Source organism: Anabas testudineus, chromosome 14 (genome assembly GCF_900324465.2).
Source record: "Anabas testudineus chromosome 14, fAnaTes1.2, whole genome shotgun sequence".
Lineage (NCBI taxonomy): Eukaryota > Metazoa > Chordata > Actinopteri > Anabantiformes > Anabantidae > Anabas > Anabas testudineus.
Genome location: NC_046623.1, coordinates 12,219,410 through 12,240,623, shown reverse-complemented (window position 1 = coordinate 12,240,623; position 21,214 = coordinate 12,219,410). Strand labels below are relative to the sequence as shown.

Here is a 21,214-nt window from a genome sequence, read left to right as displayed (position 1 = left end):
CGTGTCCCCCCGCTGCTAGCTCGACACTGGTGCTGCTGCTGTGATGTAGCGTGTGTGTGTGTGTGTTTGTGGATGGTGGACTGTTCTCGGTGAAAAGCACCGAACTCCGGCCGCTAGAAAATGCCTCATCGCCGCCTGTAAACGGGACAAACTCGTGGAGGGAAGAGAGTCAAGTCAGGATTGGTTTTAAAGGAAAATAAGAGCAGGATGTTGCAAGTTTTAGCGTGTGGCGCCGTAGTTTTCCCGGGTCTCTTCTTCGCCTTCAAGAGGATCCTACCGTGTGTGTTCAAACACTGGAGCGATGCCGACGTGGTGCTGGTTAGTGAGAGGTAAACTAGCTAAACCCATCACTTTATATAACATTAACTTCACCTAATGTCGCCTGATGTTGTATTCATTCAGACGGCTTGAGCCCTGTCAGTGGCTGGAAGCTAGTACGATAACGTTTTACAGTCGCTCAGCTAGCTTGTTGATGCTGTTTTTTCCGTTTGTTTTAATGTAGCTAACATTATTACAGCCGCTGTTACTTACTCAGTTGCAGGTTAGCTTGTGCATTTTTTGTAATTTAGTTGAATGTTATTTTTACCTTTTGTAATACTTTTGATTAGTCGTCGTTGCATTTTTGGCAAACTGACTAGTAATCCACTCTTTGCAGGGCTGATTTGCAGATATCGCTGCAAAACTATGGGTCCCTGTAGAAATGCGATAGTAGTGCTAACATAGATTAAAAAGACATAAATGCACACTGAGTATTCACGGCGTGTTGTTTGTGTCTTTGTGAGTTTTTAAAAAGTACTTGTAAGTTGGGATAACATGCATGTTTTTGTGTTTTTCTTGCTGTGTTCCTAATCTGACATGATTAGAAACCTTACATAGGAAGTGACATTTTCTTTTTTTTCCCAAGTCAGCAAAAAATTGCCAGATACAAATGTTAGTAGGAATCAGTGAACAAAGTAAATCGTTATATCTGTAACCTTCCTGTAACTTTATATCTGCAGGGTATTGAGTTGCAAGTAGTAATAATTAATATTGTGTGTGTGTGTGTGTGTGTGTGTGTGTGTGTGTGTGTGTGGGGGGGGGTCAGTGTGACTTGCTCACATGGTCACAGCTCAGTTCAGTGCTCATTTGTATGCTGTCACTCTTGCTAATCCTGCTCTGAGCCTGTACAGTTTCAACTGCTGAGTTAGCTTTGCACTAGAATACCCTACTTCTGAGTAAGGCTTCAACTAATTTACTAAAACTAATAGAATTAAATAGTTCTTACGAGTGTGGCTGCCTCTGGGGATGTCATGCTGCTTGTTCTACACCACTTAACCAGCCTCTAATATTTACTGTGTCTCCTTTGCCACACAGATTTCAAGTTTGGATAATGCTAGTCCTTGATTTAAAGTATAAGCAGGTTCATTTCTCATTCACTAAATGCCATGCCCGAGTTTGACGTTCCTGTGCAGTTGTTGAAGTGCTTTGTATCTAAAAAGTTGCTGTGTCCCCTTGATTATTTGCATGTATGAACATAATTTATTAAATATGTTAGTGTTTGACATACAGAACTGTTGTTTGTTGCTACTGAGGTAAGCATAATTTATGCAGCTGTGAGATTGTGCCGGCCAAGATAACCTCAAATGGGTCAAATTCTTCAAATACTGCATCGTAAAATGTCCTTTATTAAACATCATTTGCATCATTTGTGCAGATTGTAGGGTACGTCTTTTTAAAGAACCACAGTGTTTTCACACACAAATTGTATTTAGAGCTAATTATTCCAAATGTATAAAATTGGTGCAATACCATTTTAATGTGAGGCTGCATTAGTGATGTTAAAGTAAAATGTCAGGGGTTATCCGTGACTGATTAAACAGGAAATGTACAATCCACTTAACTTTACATACTGTACCCTGTTATTCCATTAACTGTCTATTATAGTGTATTAAGATGCATAACTGCCCTGAAAATTGTGACCAAAGTCACTGATGTGAATGAGCTTTCATTTTCTTCTCTCATGCACTCACCGCATTTTTCAAAACATTATGTTCACATGGTATTGGATTTATCGTGATAGATTTAATTTTTTATCTACAACCTTTACCAAACAACAAATTATCCTCAGTCAGGAAAAACTCACACACACACACACACCCTAATTGAGAGGCAGCAAAGAGAACCATTTCTCTTTATTTGTAAGGAAAGGCCACAGAGCTTCAACTAACAATTACTTGCTCTACTGATTTTGTGTGTTCTTTTTCTTTTTTTTTTTGATTTTTGTAAAAATTATTAAAGCGGAAGGCCACTTCTTTGAAGCACTTTTTTTGGTGCAAAAAACAGAACAAATTCTATTTAATATCGAACTAAGAAAGCTAACAACAAAGAAGTGCAGCTTTTCACAACTGAAGAAAAGGAACTCGGTGACTGTTTGCATTTGTGTTTGAAGAATGACTTGTTATTAATCCTGACAGTTTAAAAAATATTTTCCTCTATCTGTTAATTAACTAATCATTGTGCAGTGGCCACACTTCATTTTCTTAAACCTTGTGTGTCTTTAACTTTTATTGTTAATGCAAGTGTGGTAGTGTTAGTATACTAACATATAGTGTATAACTAAAGATGTGAGTGCCAACAGTTATCATATTTTACCACTCTGTACAAACCTTTCTCAGTTTCATCTAGTTTGTTTAGGAAAGACAGCTGTGGGTAACAAGCAGTGAGTGTCACAAACCGACCACATTAATCAACAGGTAACCTAAAACATGAGTACTTAACAATGACAAAAAAATATCCTTCAGTAATGAGTAGTTAACACCAATGTAAAACAAACTGAAAGGAAGTCTTAATGTACCAGATGCAACATGGCCAAGCTTCAAAGAGTAACACTTCAGAAGGCTTTATAGTGCTCAACATCATCAGCAAACTCTTGGCTTATGTCTTGTGGCTTTTGGCTGCAGTTACTGTACTGTATGCCATTTATGTTTCATACAGCATCAGTGCTAATGGATTTATAAATGCATTTCTGTAAGTGCTGCCTCCACTTCAGTTTACTCATATGGCGAGTTATAAAGGACCATGAGACAAACACCTTAAGGTGACCTAGATCAATAATACTTGAAGAACACAGTAAATTAACTGTTAACTCATCTAAATGTACATGATGTGGACCTCACATGTTGTCCACTATGTATCAAAAATTAAGGAATAAAGTATTAGGTACACATGACAACTTAATGGCCTAAAAATTAGTTAATTTAACATCTCAAATTTCTCAAAAAGATTATGTTTTTTGTACAGCAATTTAATTTCTCAATGCTCAAATTGTTTCTCTTTATTATATAATTTAATGAAACAAATTGTAAGTTTTCAGACAGCTGGTTGATATTAAAACAAACTAAGAAGCAATGGATCCATATTTAGGGTTGTGTTAAGGAAGAGTGTTTCTTCTTGCCATGAAATGCACTTTACCCAGTTTGCTTTTTTTTGCCTCTGCTGTCACTTTTTCTTTCGCTCCACTGCAATGCCAGTGGAACTACAGATTACTCAGCCCATTTACTGGAGGAGCAAAAAAAAAAAAAAAAAAAACACTCCTGACTGTCAGACATTGTGTGTGTGACAGAACATGAAAGAGCAAGTGGCCCATGCTTAATGAAACAGTCAGTAGGAAGACTTGGTTGTGGTGAGAGGGAAGCTGAGGTTGTTCACTGGCCTGACACAGCAGGAAAGAAAAGACAACATTGCTGAACAAGGCAGCTAGGGATTCTTTCCTTTTTCCCTTCTGCACGCTCCTCACCCCATCAACCTCAGCCCTTCAACGGCAGAGAGAGAGGGGGGTTATTGGCAGACACACAATGAATGGGCTGTGTAAAATCTGGGTCTTGTGACAGAGTATGTGACCAAACAGCCATACAAGGCAGGGAGGCATGGGGGTAAACAGTATGTGTGTGAATTTGGACGAAGTAGAGAGCAAGACCAGTAGCCTTTCATACCTCAGGCCAGTGGTTTTCTAGTTTGCGGTCATATGAACTTGGTGTTAAGTGACAGTACATTCAACCCCACAAATGCACTCTGTTTCTTAGTGTATCCATTAGTAACACATTTTAACTTGTTAGAACAAGAGTGAAATTACTCATTATTTTAAAAAGGACTAAAAGTCCTCTCATTTCTAGTAGCTGAAACAACACAGGCTTACCTGGGTCCAAGTAAAATTCTCCCTAATCACATCTAGATAGAGTCTGACTGTTTTCATTAGGGCTAGGGCAACCACGTATTGGTAGAACATGTTTAGTACATGTGAATGTGATGGGAGTTCAACCAAAAAGTTAGAGCATGCATATCAGCTGCCCAGAGCACTTTGAAGTTAAAGATGAGCTAGTGTACAGTGCAAAAGGCCACCACTGGGTTTGTTTTTAGCAATGTTATCATGGCCATACATATTTATTTTTCAGTTTTTACTTTAGAACAACTACACACAAAGAGTGGTTTCCTGGTTGCTATTCTTCCATAAAAACAGTCCTTATCAGGCTTCTTTGGACTATGGAAGAGTGCCAAGCCTTCTAACCTTTTAAAGAGGAAACTCAGAGAAACTTTTCATCAGCTTTTGACAGGTCCTCCACTCCTATTTTTGTCCTTGACCTCTCCAAGTTCCTCCAAAGATTTTATACTCAATATTTGTCACGTTAGCCAAAAATGACAAAGCCTATTTTTGTTACATATAGTCTAAAAATAGATAGGATTCATTGTAGACACTATAAAACACAAAACAACGTGTGCCTTCTGGTTGTTGTTGTTGTTGTTGACTGTACATGTTGACTGAATGTCCATGCTCCACCTCTGCTATGCCCTAATTTGCTTTCTGTTCACGTGAATTCAGCTGCACAAACTTACAGTGCAAGAATAAAATAAATGGTATATTGTATAGGCAGATAAAATTAATTACTGCAAAATAAATAGATAGTTCTCAGTTGAGTACTGGCCACCATTAAACATGCCTCTGTTTTTTTTTAGCTACAGTAGTAATAGTGTTTGGTGCTAATTCCGAACAGGAATCCGCACAGCACAAGAAATTATATAAATTAGGATTTTTTTTTCTCTAGCCCACGCAGTCCTCTCATCTCTAATGAACAATGGCTGAGTAATTGTCCCACTAGATGTATTGGAACAAGATAACCCATGTTTGTCTGTGTTGATTGCTGTAGGTGCTGAAAAAAGTGAAACATTTAGTTTTAAATCATACTAAACAGAGTGGTGGGTTGAAAGGACGACTGGCTATTGTGGCTGCAGCAAGTGCAGAGGAATAAATTACATGTTGTCTGATTTCAAAGCAGCTTAGTGCTGCCAATTTGGAGAACAGCCAGTGAGAGAGCTCGTCTCACCGTAAGCATTCATTCATAGTTGATAGTTTTAAATTGGGTGACATAATTCAAAGTCTTGTTTTTAATGGACAGGACACTGATCATTCAAGTCACAGAAAAGATGTCTCTGGATGTCAGTTATGTCTTATTGCCCCTCACATAGTGACAGATAGACGTGTACCATGTTTTACAGGTCTGTAGACAAGGAAAGTCAAGGCCAAGAACTGCTAATCCCATGACGGTACTCTAAACTCATAGATCTGACATCTTAATAGCTCACCTGAAGGGACTTTTGGAAACTTGACCTAGATTCATCAGGTTATATCCTCATTGGACTGGCCTACTTGTTGTGTGTAATTGTGTTTATTCTTTAACCTTTTGCGTTTACTAAACGTAACTAAAGTAACATTATTCAGTGCTGGTAACAAGCTGGTGAGATTTGTTACAACAGGGCTTTGAGTTGCATACTAATGTCAGCATGCTAAACGTACCACAATGATGTTAACATAACGTTTACCTGGAACATTTACCATTTAGCAGTTTAACTCTATACACAAAATGTAGCTGAGGCTGGTGAGAATTAAAAGTAGAAATTAAAAGTTTAAATGTTGGCACTGAATGAATATTTAGTGTAGGCATTCAGAGAATGAATGAGTTTTTATTATTGCATGACCCATTTTTTCACGTCTCTCTTTTTCAGACTGGTATCCTCCATCCATGCCATCATGGCAACCACAGCAGGAGTCCTCGTTGTGTCTTCGTGCTGGGGAAACGTCATTAATGACAGGTTAGACCTGGTTACCTATACATCTCAGAATACCGTTAGTCATTAAAATTTCTTAGCTGCTCTTATCAGAGCCATGGCTGAAGGGTTAGGTTTGTAAATATGTTAGGTTTAGATCTAATCAAACATAACATCTATTAGATTATAGACCATAACTCAAAGGACATATGACAAGATGTTATTTCTTTCATGCGAAATTTGAAAAAGTATAATAATAATAAAAAGAATACTTTGTACTGCTAGCATTGTGCTATGTCTCCCAACTTGCTACGTTGCAGTTTAGTGTGACAAAAATATTTTACACGCCTTTCAAAAAATATATCTGCTTAGTTTTCCTCTTAGAAAACCACTTAAAGATGATGAATTTCACATGTTCTCACACACACACACACACACACACACACACCACAAAGGATAATTACTGTATAAACTGTTGCACAATCTGATGTAAATTTGCATAAAAACTGTTGAGTCATGCACCAATGTGCTGCCCAAGTGAGCAAACAAGTAATATGTGTTTATTAGCATGCTCCAGAGTTTAGGCTACCCTAAATATCCTTGGCAAAAAGACAGTTGTACCTGCACCTGCAATTAAATTAATGACATCCTGCTATATCTGTACTGTAAAGTTTCCTGCTGTAGCCTAGGAAGTAAGTTGTTGAAGGTAATGCCAACAACCAGGCAATTTTGAGGGTATTGCACTGCTTTATGTCTAAAAAAGGTCATACGTTTTACCCCATTAGTATGCAATGACGTTAAATGAAAACACAGTGCACAGTGGAGCATAATGATTCATGTACAGTGTCCATTTTAAAACAGACTGGTTTAAAAGTGGTTGCTTTGCTTTGTAGTCTTTTCTCTGTATGTTTTCTAGGACAGTCTAGCTACAATAGTTCATTTATTCAACCAGCTGCTTTCATCCAAGCCCTGCCTGCCTCCAGATCAGCCACTTGGCAGCAGGTTAACGTTAGCATAGCATTAGCATAGCCATGCAGTTTAGAAAAGTGTGACGTTAAACTAATGCTAGCCTATTAAAGCTTTCTGAGTCAGTGGCCAGACCTGGGTAGGCCGAGTTTCAGGCTGCTAATCTCCACCTCCCCTCCCCTTCATCCACAGAGCTTAATTCCTCCACAACGCTGCTCAGTTCTGCTGCCCTGTGACGTGCACAAGGCCTGGAGCTTATCAGACACATGCTCCAGAGTCAGGCCCATGATTACTCTAATACTCCATCACAATCTGTCGGTTCATTTAGCTTTTATTGCCTCGGTTGCAGTAACCTTTGCAATTTGCAAAAAATTCACATACTGAGGAAATTGCATTGCATATGTTTGTACTGCGATTTCTTTTTTCTTACCAGTCAACAAATACTGTCGGCTGATACTGAATTATCTGTGTTAAACTAATATTGGCTTTTGCATTGGCTTATTTGATTTAACACTCAACCCTTGTGTGAACTTAGCAATTGGTTTTACTTTCAAATAAAGTGGTTTAAATAGTCTGACTAAACTACTGGCTTATTTACAACATGTCTGGTGCCCTGACTACTCACGTTTCTTGCCTAGTTGTCTTTGGTTAGCGATGCCATGGTTTTTCCAGTTGTCAGACATTACAATGATAAGTATAGTGGCATCATAACCAATAGAAACAGTGTCTTTTCCTATCCTGTCAATACAGCAAGTATATTTACTGAAAAAGTGACTCATGTAGCTTTCACTCCTCCCTGAGCTGTTTGTTGTGCCTTACTACCCTTAATCTCCGTCCACTGACTGAAGAACTAAAGAGCCCAGTGATAGGTCGGAGGTGAGTAGCTCAGCTTTTTCCTGCAGCTTTACTCCATTCTGTCCACATAATTAACCATCATGGTAATTGTTGCTCGTTAGAGTGCTTCAGCTGTCCAAGCTGTTTATAACACTGTACTTACATAAGCTTGCTTTATGTAAGTACAAGAGTGTTGTTTATGTAAGAAAAAGGAACCATGTATGTTAAACGAGTGTGTATTTTCTTGTATTGAAAAAGGTTTCTTTTGTTTACCTTCTACAACTTAGCTTACTGTCATAAAGTAAATGTATTCATAATATTAACCTTAAATTATAAAGCTATCACATTTATACAAGGCTATTAAAATAACAACAGTGAAAAAAAATACGCTGGGATGCTAACATTTAACTGAAACATGGACAAAGATCCATGCTGGTTAGAAACGTTGCTTTCATCAGGTGTTCACACAAGACAAAACAAACTGCACCAAGAGGGAAAAACAAACTTGAGTTTGATTCAAATCAGCTAAAGCCTGTAGGTCTGAAAACACTCTTAGTGGACAGCAATTATTTGACCTTGCCTTTCCAATACTTTATAATGGGACTGTATATCAATAGATTTGTGGCTGCTGCTCCTCTGTAGGGGTACTGTTACTTTCTATAAAATGGATAAATATATAGATGTACAGCATTAACATTTATTTTGTTCTTTCCTCTTCAGGCACTGGCTGGCCACCTACTTTGTTATCTGGTATGGGGTGCCCTACATGACATACGACATCTTTGCCATGTACCTTAGTCACTACTACCATTTCCGCGTCAAAGGACACGAGGATTACAAGCAGCATTCATTGAGGACCGTAAACTGCTTTGTTCGCAGAGAATTCCTGCTGGTGCTGCATCACATCGCCCTGCTCACCATCCTACTGCCTATCACACTGGTAAGGAGGCTGATGAGAAAGATGAGAGAGAGTGAACAAGGCAGCATTGTTGAGGTGGTGTTCTCAGTAGTCGAGGGACCGGTATTTAAGATTAAAACTGAACATATAATGCAGGTATTGCTGTTAGTCATGCATCACTTGCTGCTGACAGGAATCTCATAGAAGTGACTGCAAGTCAAATTACAGCCTGTACCGAAATAGATAGGGTTTGCCCTTAAATGTACTACCATCAAATATACACTATATGAAGTGCAATGCTGTAAGTAATATGAAGTGTGTAAGTATGCTTGGCCTGGTTCTCAAGGCATCTATTATCCTACCTACACCACTATTATATACACAGGATTTAATAAGATGAACTGCGTGATCACAACAACCTTAGGCTAACTTGGTTTGAATGGCTTGTAGATTCTAAAGGTGCTAAAAGCATGTATAAACAAGTCTTTAATGCAAAATCTTTTGCCTTATTGGTGTCTGAAACCCTTTTTATCAGGTCAGTTGTGATGTTAAGTATGTCCCCTGATATGTAGAAACCCTTTGAAAGACCATAAAACCCACAAAACAATTATGTGATACTCTTTATAAACTGTTGTCTGCTGACCTGTTAATCTTGAAAACTGTGCGAAACTGAACGAAAAACAGAACCTACAACAGCATAAACTTAGTTACTGAACTGAAAACAGAATCGATGCCTGTGATGTTCACTTACTGATGTGCTTATGAACAGTGACACAATTGGTTAGCTAAGAAACAAGTCAAATAACTACAGCACCTTAGGGTAGAAAGTGAGTATTGGTGTACTTCAATCAGAATGCCTGCTGGTTTGTCAAACTGTCCATTCTTTGAATGATTGATAATAAATCACACTGCTCTATGTCAGCAAACTTTTCATCTGACCTTCCAGTCTGCTTCTCGGGTATGCTTACTGGGCCATAACGTCTTTGGTTATATCAGAGAAGGAGCACTCTGATTAGCCATTACATAAGTTTAAACTAAATGCTAGTACTTGGAAACTCTAACCACAGACTCCTTTGTTTTATTCAGTAGAATCGACCGTCTCGCTGAGTTACAGTCACTCATTCAATTCAGAGAAATTACAAATGTTCATGCCTCAAATGGGCAAATAGCAGGAAAGGAAAGCAACAAATTATTTATCACTTTCTTTGAAGAAACAACAACAAATGATTGTTCATTGTTTTCTTTACATCCTTCAATTGTACATTTTGTAAAGGGGAATATGCAATAACAATAGCCAGAAAGAGAGAATGAAAGGCTCTATTGAGATACAAGTAAAGGTGGAACGTTCAGAAAAAAATATTCAAAATGAATAATATGCAGTCAGTTCTTAAGTAAGGGGACTGGAGGAAGTAGGCAACAAAAGAAGGGAGAGGTACTGTGGAGCATGATGACTTTTAATGCAAGTAGGAGTGGAAAATGGGAAACCTACTGAAGTGTTAAACCAAAGTTTCATCACATGGTAAGCAGTAAAGGGAATTCGTTTAAAAGTATGAGAGGAAGAGTGTATAAGGCAGGTGTGCTGATTAATGACTGAGAATGTTAATGTTGGTCATAAGAAAATACACATTGTGCTGTATTCTATTCCTGTATAGAGGTTTGCCCATAACTTTAGAAAATATATTTTAATATGTGTATTAATCAGGACCTTTCTCCAGACTGTGTTCAACTTTACAGGATATAAATACTCTGTTGTGGAGTTCACAGAGACATGTAACATTGCCACTCTCTTTTCCTAGTAGTATCCCAGGTTAGCAGACCAGGTGCAATGGTAACCCAACCCTTTGTTTGCTGTGGCAGTCGGTGGCAATATGATATCACATTACCCTACATTATTCAGCTCCAGCTGCAGTCATCCTCTCTTTTCTTTTAACTCTCCACCCCTCCCTCGGTTTTTCCTTTTGTTCCCTCACTCATCAGCTTTGTGCCCATCTGGCCTGACAAGGTAATACATAAGCTGGTAGCATTATCAAGCAAGCTGTTAAAGGACAGAGACATCTACGAGTAAGGAATAGTGCAGCTGCGATGAGTAACATCAGTTGAAATATATTTCCATAGATGTTTCTTGGCCGGACTGACTGAGATGCCTATGCCATTAGTTTCACCTGCTTTATTATTTGGTTGCATCATCTAGTCAAGACAGTTGGGTGTTTACAGGTGGACAGTATCTAGTGATGCATGAAATAGATGTGTGGGAACCGTGTAAATTAATCTAATTGGCAAAAAGTCTATTGTTTGATGTAGAAATTTGACTTGGAAATAAAATATGAAAGATTACAATTATGCTAACACAGTAATATCTAGCTGATCCTTTTTGGACTAGAACAGGGAAAAACACATTAAAGTAAAAACGATGACTCGGCTGAAGATAGTCAGATTGAAAAAACAGACATTTTTTTAGATTCACTGTTGAGCTGAATAAATTCCTCGACCTTCATATTACAAAGGTGTCCAGTACTTTTGTACAAATTTTTACTCACTGTGTGAGTAAGACATCACACACGCTGTGAATCCTTGAGGTGAAACGAGCAAGTTATTTATGTTTTCTTCGTCGTTAATGGTATGAAATCATTTGATATACATATTGTAGGAAATATTTAAAAAAAAACATTAACATTCAAAACCACTACATAAAAAGAAAAATCAAATAAATCCTTGAAGAAATGCTTCTATCGTTGTCAGACGCTGCAGACAAACTACAGGATGGATTGGTGCTTGAGAATAGTGGGCTGTGGTTGAAACCTCACAAAAGAAAATGTGGGCAGGGAAAAATCTGATTCCGGCCTTTCAATATACGGAAGAATTAAGGTAATAAAAATGCCCATGGGAGGTGGGGGGTAGGATAAGATATCCAGGATGTTCATGTTTGGTGTAAAGTTCCTCTCTGTCATTCTCCAATAGGCAGATGGCAGGGCCACGTCTGGAGCCACTCATGCTTTATTCATCATCAGCACACAGCGAGCAAGGCTACCAGGCAGTACTTGTCTTTTGTCTGGAGTCTCTTTATCCATCTGACTCACCTATTCTAGGATGGCTTCTCTAACCACATAGCACTGTGCCACTGGTCAATATTTGAAAGCTTCATTCATTACTTATGTACAGGACATCACTCCCTCCCCAGCTCTGGCCCGCCTCTGCCTCCCTTCCTTGCCATCTTGAAGTTGTGGTTAAGTAAGACATCTGCCTTTGTGGTTGTGGTGGTGAGATTATCTTACCAATATCAGCTAAAGGAGTTTACTCATTAGCCTCTGGGTGTCAGTCTTCAATTTAATCCACCTAAATCCAATTTAACATTGAAACATGCGCAATGCGTCAGTGCAGGTGGATGTTTGGGTGCTCTCCAATGATGCTCAACTGGATATTATGTGTACGAGTATATAAAGAGTTTAACAAGCCGTTGTTTTGGGAGTAATTAGTTTTAATTCTAAACAGTGTCTTGAGCATGATGTCTGTTTTAATGTTAAACACGGATGTTCTCAGGCACATTGCCAGGTCTTCATGTCTTCATGTCTTCCAAAGTCTGCCTTTCTGGTACATATATTCACAACACAACCCAACAAAGGCTTTTCAAACTGAGATATTCTTTGTATCCCACAAAACACTGTGAAGCTGTCACATGTGAAATGCTCCTAAGCTCAAAGAATTGGGAAATATCACAGGGCCATGTCAGGTTTACCAAGTCCAAGTATTTCATTGGTTACCAATGACTGGTGAATGTGTCACTTGAATAACAAAACTGCTGCTTAGTGTAAAGCGTGTTATCCCAACATAAACTACTGCTGTTAAGTTCTTAGAATTGGAAGATTGACAAGACATAGTATTTTTAACTTTTTTATTTCTGGGTAGGGGTGAAACAGATCACAGAAGTCACAGTTTGGATCGCATCTTGGATTTTTAAAGTAAAGTGTGGGAATCAGATATCTTGCAGATTCCCCAAATCTCTGAAGTGTCACTGTAGACTAACTTAAGAAAGGCTGTAGAAATCCTTTCCAAACATTCCTGCCACAGCAGATCTACACTGATATAAGATAGTAAAGATATAACTTGTAAATTTAGGTTAGGTTTTGGTTCATTCAGAGCACTTAAAAACGTCCCAAATAGCTTAATTTACTTTCTTTAATAGTTTTTGTTTTTGCTACAACAAGATATTTTAAAATCTTGATATTTTCTTATGACTCTTAGCACACTGTACTAAAAGCTGTCCTTGAATGTCAGCTGTGTTTTTTCCATGCTTATGTTTGTTTGCTCAATCTGTGTGCGCTCTGTTTGTCTGTTCCTCAGTTTTTCAGAAACGACCAGGGGGATTTCTTCATTGGCTGCTTGTTTCTCACAGAGCTCAGCACACCCTTCGTCTCCCTAGGGAAGATACTTATTCAGGTGAGATAGCATGTACACCTGTGCATTCGACAGACACAAGCTGGGTAGTCATACATCTGTACACAAACTTTTTTATTTAAAAAATTAAAAGCCAGAGGCTTTGAAACTGTGTAAAGGAAACATAGAATGCAATTTGAGACATTATAAGCCCTCCATTTATTTTAGTTTAGTTAAATACTAGAAGGGAGAAGTTTATTTTGTCTACTAATGATCGTTTTACTGATTAGGAAATAGCTAAAAATTCAAGTGGTAAATCTAACACCGTTATCTAATTGAAAGCTGCATATGTAATGCACAAGATTGGGAAATTTAACAGGTGTAGTAACAGTAACTAAGGTGGGACATAGCAAACATTCACTTTATCCTCTGACTGATAATAAAGACCAGAAACTTTCCATGCGTGCTGGCAGCACTGTTACTCAACCATTTCAGAACATGTGTGCTACAGTGTGTGTGTTGTTGCAATGGAAATGTAAAGTTTTACTGAAAAAACAAAAACTAGTAATGTGCCAGAGCAACGTGTGTAAAATATATCTTTTTCAAAATCATAGCAAACAGCAGAGAGTTGCAAAGCTTCTCTGTAATTTCAGACAAAGTGGTTACTCTTCCTGTTTTTTATTTCTAGTTTTGCTGAATTATACAGTTCAAAATTTTTGAGGCAAGATTTAAGTTCAGTTTGTGATATGATCCTACAGTGTAAACATAGACCTTAGCTTCATAAGTATATATTTGAAAAATAAAAACACATCCATGCATATTATATAAATGCATAAATGGCACCATATTTCCCACATAAATGGTATGTAATAATAGTGTGTTGTGCTAGATAAGCCATCTGTCATCGTTGTTATAACTGCACAGGCACAAAAAGGGTATTCATTCATTGTGTTTAGTACTGTAGTTGTTGCCCAGGTGATTTGCAGTTCCTGGCATCATCAAAAACCTGAGCATCTCCATTCATTTAAGGTTCATCCCATCACTGTACAATCAATAATTAAAGTGCGTGACTCACCAAAAAAATAAGTCAGTCAGTATAACAATCAGTTTAAATGCAGTGTATACTCACCCTGGCTATTAAGTCAGCCATTGCAGTTAATTGTCATTGGTTCGACTCATACAGTGACTATATCTTACATTTGACAAGCAAACGTATTGCTGTACTCGCACATAAACAACACATGCTGACAACACTGGGTGCCTTAGAAAAGCAGTAATCTAAGAATAGAAAAGCCTGTGTCCCAGTGAAATCAGTGGACTGTGGGCTTTCAGGTCTTTGCTGACATCTGGTGTCAGCAGAGAAAAAGAGCAAAGCAAAGCTCCACTGCTCATCTTCTGTCTTCCAAACTATGCTGCCCTCCTTTGGACTAAATCAGTACCAACACAAACTCTGCCCAACCTCTACAGCAGTGTCCTATTGAGATAATGAGGGTCTGCATGTTCTGTGTTTGTTAGTGCAGCATTAACTCATCAGCCATTAGCTAAGGAAAGCACTATGTTTGTGTTTTTGTAAAAACCCCAGTTCATCTGGCAGTTGTCATTTCACTCATTGAATAATTAAAATGTTTATATTTTCATTTTGAAAACATATATGTGACTAAAAAAACATAATCAAACATTGAATACAAGAACTCAGAATGTGAATATTTATTTATTTATTTTATTTCATGTCTTTACCAGCTTGGCCTCCAGAACTGCTGGCTGCACAAGTTAAATGGCTGTATGGTGCTGTTCATCTTCTTCATGTGCCGCATCGCCCTCTTCCCCTTCATGTACTGGATGTATGGCCGCCACTACAGCATCCCGCTCTACAGTGTGCCCTTCCACCTGCCACTCTCCACTAACATTGGCAACTCTTGCATCCTGGCACCGCAGGTCTACTGGTTTGTCCTGCTCTGCTGCAAGGGCTACCGTCTGTACAAGCGAAGTCATAGGTCTGACTCGTCTCCTGCGTCCGCTGAAACTTCTAAGAATGATTGATTGCTCGTTCTACCCACACACTCCGCTACTAATGCAACTACTTCTTCAAAGGCCCTAATTCGACTTAACACATTTTAATCCCATCCTTGTACTGTAGTAGACCAGAACTGTGTGCACTCGTCTTACACCTCCTGGTTACTTACACCTCCTCTTAACTCCTCTGTTACAAATCTGCTGCCTCAGTGGACCTCTCCACAGATCCAATTCTACTACTGAAGTCTGATTTGGGATTTTTCTTTTTGGATTTGGCTCTAACCTGGAACTTACTGAAGTGCTCCACTGCATCTGCCACCTCTTTCAAAGGTCATGTTTGCTTCGCTGAGAGGAAAACCGTGGTGTAAAGGCACTAGAACTGAAGAGGAGTTTCTGTGGACAGACACTATCTAATCTCTTATTTCTCTTGTGCTTTTAGCTTCTTCTGATTTGGAAGGTATGTTACAGTGTGCGTATCTGTGTGTGAGCATCTGTTACAACAGATTGTATTTATTTTTATGGTTTTTGTCTAACGTGTCAGATAGTTGGGTTTCCTCTCATCCATTATCACACTGTTGATGGATAAGGAACGGCAGTGGTGCAAATTCAGGCAGTATTAGCAGGTAAAAAAGGCATGGAATACATCTCTCCTTATGGGAAATATAAAAACACCTACATTTGTTATGACCCATTAATGTGATAGGTCCTGACTTTTCAGTTCAATTCATTAGGTTTGTAGTTTTCCTATTCAGTATGCCAGCATGGCACCAGTTTCCAAGTCTGCAGCAGCAATCCTGTAACATCCATATAACACTATAACATCAAACACAGATTTATGGTTCTAGTTAATTTGTTGCCACCCTGTGTTAGCAAGCACGTTGTCAACATTTTTAAAGATGTACATGAAATCAATCAAATCAACTCGGGATTTATTTAATTTTACATCTGTTGTCCTTTACTGCTAACATGGAATAAGATGTGTGCCTGTGTACTGGGATTTTAATTAGTTCCAACACAAGGTATTTTGTTACAGATGAAATTCAGATTTTAAGTTTCTGCTGTGTTAGTCTGTGTTGTTTTGTTATGATGACAGTTTTCAATCTTGTGAATCCATAACTTTTAATAAGCAAATTTATACAGAGGATTAAAATTTCTGAGTAACTGGCCACAAAAACTATGATTTCAGGAGCAATTCTTCAAGTGCATAGTTTCCTCAAGGCTGCAGAGATTACTGTACACTAGTGTATAAGGTTCCATTGATTAGGCACTTCACACAGGGCTCTTTATGTTTTTAGGAATTTACATCATATTTTAGTTTCATCAGAAAATATAGTTCTGTTGTTAGGAGTTTCAATGGGAGGACCATTTTTATCATGCAAAGCATTTTTTTATATTGGAGTCACAGTTGCATAAAGACATTTGTCTTAAGGGCATTAACTTTAGATCTTCAGAATATTGTTTCTTAATATCAAATAATAAATAGAATATAATTTTCAAAAGTATTCTGCAGGGTTTGTTTCATACACTGTTGAGACTCTGGAGTTGATTTTCTTTTCAAGCTTTATATTTAACCAGTTTTAATATATGTTAATGGCCTTTTTATTGTGCTGCAAAATCAGTCTATGCAAACAAGACTGTGGTGCATGTACACAACATTAATTCAGGTCATATCAGATTGATCCACAACTCAGTATGCGACATTCTTTTCTGATTTGTTTATGGGATGTTTATTTTTACTGTATATTCCTACTGGGATTCCACAAGTGACTCTGCAGTTGCAATTTAAGTTTTTGTTTTTCCTCACTTCTGCTTTTCTAATCACTATCATGGTTAACATTTAGGTTTTTACACATAATGCATGCTGACATATTAAGTCTGTAAGCATTATGCATTATCAAGTTTGAATGCAGCTGACATGACTGGCATGTCTCTCCCCACATGAGTGTTACAGCTGGATTTGCATCGACAATTGATGGATCGTTGTAATACGCTACAACATAATCTAACAGTGGTACAAACATTGAACATATCTAACATTATCTAAAAATATATCTACATCTGATCAAATGATGTACTAGAAAGAGTAAGGTACCTGTGCTCAGTTGTATTACTTGAATATGAGCAACTGTGTGTTAATTCATCCTTGGTCTCACTCAGTCTCTCAAGAATGCAGCTGCCTGATCCTGAGATCAGAGTTGGTGCATAAAGCTTGATGAGCTTACAGTGCATAGCGGGAATTTTCGAGTCTGACAAATCATTACAATCGTACATTCAAAATTCTCCTATGTCTGGAAAAATGTACCAGCGTGCCACTGTTACATTGCAGGTTTTGTGGTGTTACTGTTCCCTGTGTGCGGATCTGTGTGCTTTAGCTTCTCCTCTCCTCAGTGGCAAATATCTCGGGTGGGAACTCGGTGGTAGAGAGAGAGAAAGTGATGAGTCATCTTGCTGGTAGGCAGACTGTCTGTTTGTTGACCAACAGCATTGTGCATGATGGAGTAAAGGCAGCTGAACACATAAATGATGGGCTGTTTGTCACTTTTGGCTGCAGCCCAGGAAAGTGCCGACCTCTTTTGTCTGTGGTTGACCAGGCTGCTCTTACGAGAAGTAAATTAGGCTTTTTCATCTGCATTCAGATGAATCCTCCTGTTTTATTTTTTTTTTCCAAACTGTTTTTAAGGTACCAGCCACAAGAATATCAAAATATCATTAGTTATACAGTGGTAGGATGCTGTGTTCATCAGTTATGTTGTACTTATGTTTATAAAAAGAGCTTGTTGAGAGTCTCCAGTTTTGTAGTCAAAATCAGTAGCTGCCATTGTAATCGGCTGTTTTTATTTTTGAATGCCAGATAGAAAAGCTGCAGCTCATTGGTTTCTATTGTATGCCACTTACAGCCTTCTTATCGCCTGCTTCCAGCCTCCATCCTCCTTCCTTGCATCCTTCTGACGTTAAGTCACCCCAGTTTCTTGGCTGCTGCGCTCTGCAGTCACATGAAAGTTGCTGAGAGTGCATAAGAACAGAATGAGCCCTCCTCTCTGCTGCCATCTGTCGTCAGGACAGCTGGTCCAGGCAGGACCAGTTGGGATTAATAGGGCGAGGTGGGCATTTCCTTTTAAAACTGTGCTTGTCTTTCATGTAGTCTGCTGCTAAGAACTCATTTTTCAGCAACCGTAACCTCACCCTTCACTGAATACACTAAAAACTGATATGTTGTGCTTTGTTTTCATGTTTTGGGGTTGGTGTGATACTGAATAGACTAGCTGATTCAGGGTTATTTCAATTGGACAGTTTTGTCACCTAACTAGTTTAGTTAAACAGTGGTTTAATGTGAATTTCCTTCTTGTTGTATGCTTAGTGGAAATGCATTGGAAATAGCATTTATGCCATCACGGTACAACACGCTTTGAGCTTGTTGCCTGGGTGGGCTCTGCAGAAAATCTCTTCTTCTAGGATAGCTTTTTAAGTTTTCAGATAGCCTTCATTTGAAAGTCTTTTCATTTTGCCCAGAAAGGGTCCATTTGATGGTGATTGAATCTATTCACTTTGACAGTGGATCAGTGCTCAACAACAGTGGAAATGTCTGTCACATTTGACGGGCAGCCATAGGAAGTGTTGGGTAAACCAGTGGAACCTGAATGTGATGTTCAGTGACCTCAACCATAGTTGTTGGCTTAGTTTTCAAATGATGGAATAACATTCCACTACTTTTCAATAAAGTTTATTCTTTAATAAGTTTCAAACAAGGATGTGCAACTTTCAGCAACTGATCATATTGACTGGCTAATACCTGATTTTTATAAAAGGCCCTATATCCAGTGAATTTGTGCGGCGTGGCATTAGCAAAACCTTTATTCTACTAACGCGACTAAAGCGTTTAGTTAAAGCCGAGAGATGACATGCCACATAAAGTCATGTTGCGCCGCATCTGATCCCAAATTGAAGAAACGGTTAAATAATGAAAGCACCCTGGCCTGCAGAGTACGTATCTTAACAGGTATTTGCCACTCAGTAGTTCTTAATATAGAAAGTCTTGAATTCATCCTCGTTGCTCAGGGTTTGATGATGTTAACATGTCTATAGCCTCGAGAGGTTTAGTGAAAGATGATGAAACTTCCTTTTTAGATTTTTCCTCTATTTATGCTTGACATGACATGGATTGACATGTCAACTCCTAAAGGTTGTTAAACCAAAGACTGTCAGGCGCATTAGTTCATCATACTAATTATAGTAATATGACAAAAGATTAATTTTATTTTTAGTAGTTAAAACATGATGTGGGTGAGTTTTAGTTAATGTGACCAGTATCTAACAACTAGCCTACCCTCCAGTCTTATCCTCTTTCTTTGGATCCTAGAGAGTGTCTACCTGGGTGGGTATTCTGAGGATGTACTAGAAAATCAACATACTAATGAGTAATTTATTTGATTCTCTAAAATATGCCTATACATACAGTTCAAGTGTACGTGACATTATACCCCTTATCACAGTAACACTCCTATTCCTTGGCTTTGTATGAATGACCGAATGTCCATATGTGCCACCTCCAGTTGGAAGAGAACATGGACACCAAAAGTAACGTGTATTGTTTTATTTATCCATTTATGTTTTACTGCTCTGCTGTGTTTAAGGTGCATTGGAGACTGTTGGATGTTATTATTATATAAAACAAATGCATAGGAACAACAGACAGTTACTAAAGGTCTGGATCTTAGCTTGTTTTATGACTTTAGTAGTAGTAGTAGTAGTAGTAGTAGTAGTAGTAGTAGCAGTAGCTAATAATGTGATGCTGTTGAAATGCAAATTGGACTTTAACTTTTATTTTAAACATGACTTTTTTTTTTTTTTTGTTCTAAAGATTTTTTGCACTTTTTGGTGTTTATGTTCCCATCAACTTGAAAAAGGCATGTCATTTGACATTCAATTATAATAATAAAAAAAAAAAAAAAACTAATATGCCAGTAATGTTATGCTTTTGCGCACAAAACCATCCATTGGCACCTCTTTTCTTAGCAGTTCGGGATTTAGACTGGAGTGAGTAGGAAATGGGTTTTAAAGATAAAATGTTTTAAATAAGAGCCATCTAATGCCATGTTCATGTCATGTTATCTGTAAATATGAACTTCTGGAAGGAAAGGAATGATACCATTTCAGCATCTTGGCGATGACTGGATGAGACCACACAAAACAAGCATGATAATGGTCTTGGGAACAAAAATGAGAGCGTGCATTTGATTTGACAAGTGGCATCAATACTCTGTTGGATTTCTTCTGGTATGATGTGAATGTGGCATTAGATTGCACAAACATCACTTAAACAGTGTTGCTGGGACTGAGTTTTATCTTTGGACAGTGAACCAAATTTAGTCTCCAGTGCCTTGTAAAACATCTATTTGTGATATCCACAAATCTGAGTATGAAAGAAGAGGTTGGCAGGCAGTGTTTACAGGTTGTGGCTGTATTTATTATCTTTGATATTATCAGCTTGTTTTTAAGGTGAATCCCTTTTTGACTCATTGTTGTGTTCACAGCAATCATCAAGCAAATTTTGACCAGTTGTTACAATTTGAAACAACTTGCTATAAATCAAAAGCTAGAATAAGAATTAAACATATCCTTAAATTCTGTTGAAATTTAGACTTTAACATTTAATATGCCTTTTAATTATTGAGCTAATTCCAATTCAAAGTGCATCATAGTTTTGAGTTTGCTCGCTGTGCATCTTATTTTACTCTCTTTATTTTTTCAATTGGATATATCTACCTGTTGTTCATCACTCACCTTTTTGCCACGACTTTTAACACTTCCTGCCCCGCATTATTTTTATAGCATTCTAATTTTTCATACACATATCACATTTGATGCATCTGTCCTTTTTTCTAGAGTGACCTTTTTTGAGGACATTTCCTAACTGAAAAGAGAGTGAACTGTTGTATGAAACAACTTTAAACTATTCATTCAAGAGGAGTTATGTACTGTAGCTGCAACTTGTGAATTCAGAGCACCCCTTTAAAATTCAATAAATATGATTTGATAGACTGTTTTGAACAAGAC

At 38.0% G+C, this 21,214-nt stretch overlaps 1 protein-coding gene across 2 annotated transcripts; it reads left to right on the top strand.

Annotated features, from left to right (window-relative positions):
- Positions 1–21,198, top strand: tlcd3a (TLC domain containing 3A). 2 transcript variants are annotated; one of them, XM_026371103.1, is made up of 5 exons: positions 1–329; positions 6,037–6,123; positions 8,599–8,818; positions 13,115–13,210; positions 14,888–21,198. In XM_026371103.1, the coding sequence occupies exons 1-5, from the start codon at positions 208–210 to the stop codon at positions 15,185–15,187; spliced, it is 825 nt and encodes a 274-aa protein (XP_026226888.1). In that variant the 5' UTR covers positions 1–207; the 3' UTR covers positions 15,188–21,198. The 2 variants fall into 2 exon arrangements, with proteins under 2 accessions (XP_026226888.1, XP_026226889.1); XM_026371104.1 differs by lacking the exon at positions 1–329 and adding an exon at positions 2,643–2,732.
- Positions 21,199–21,214: the final 16 nt, after the last annotated feature.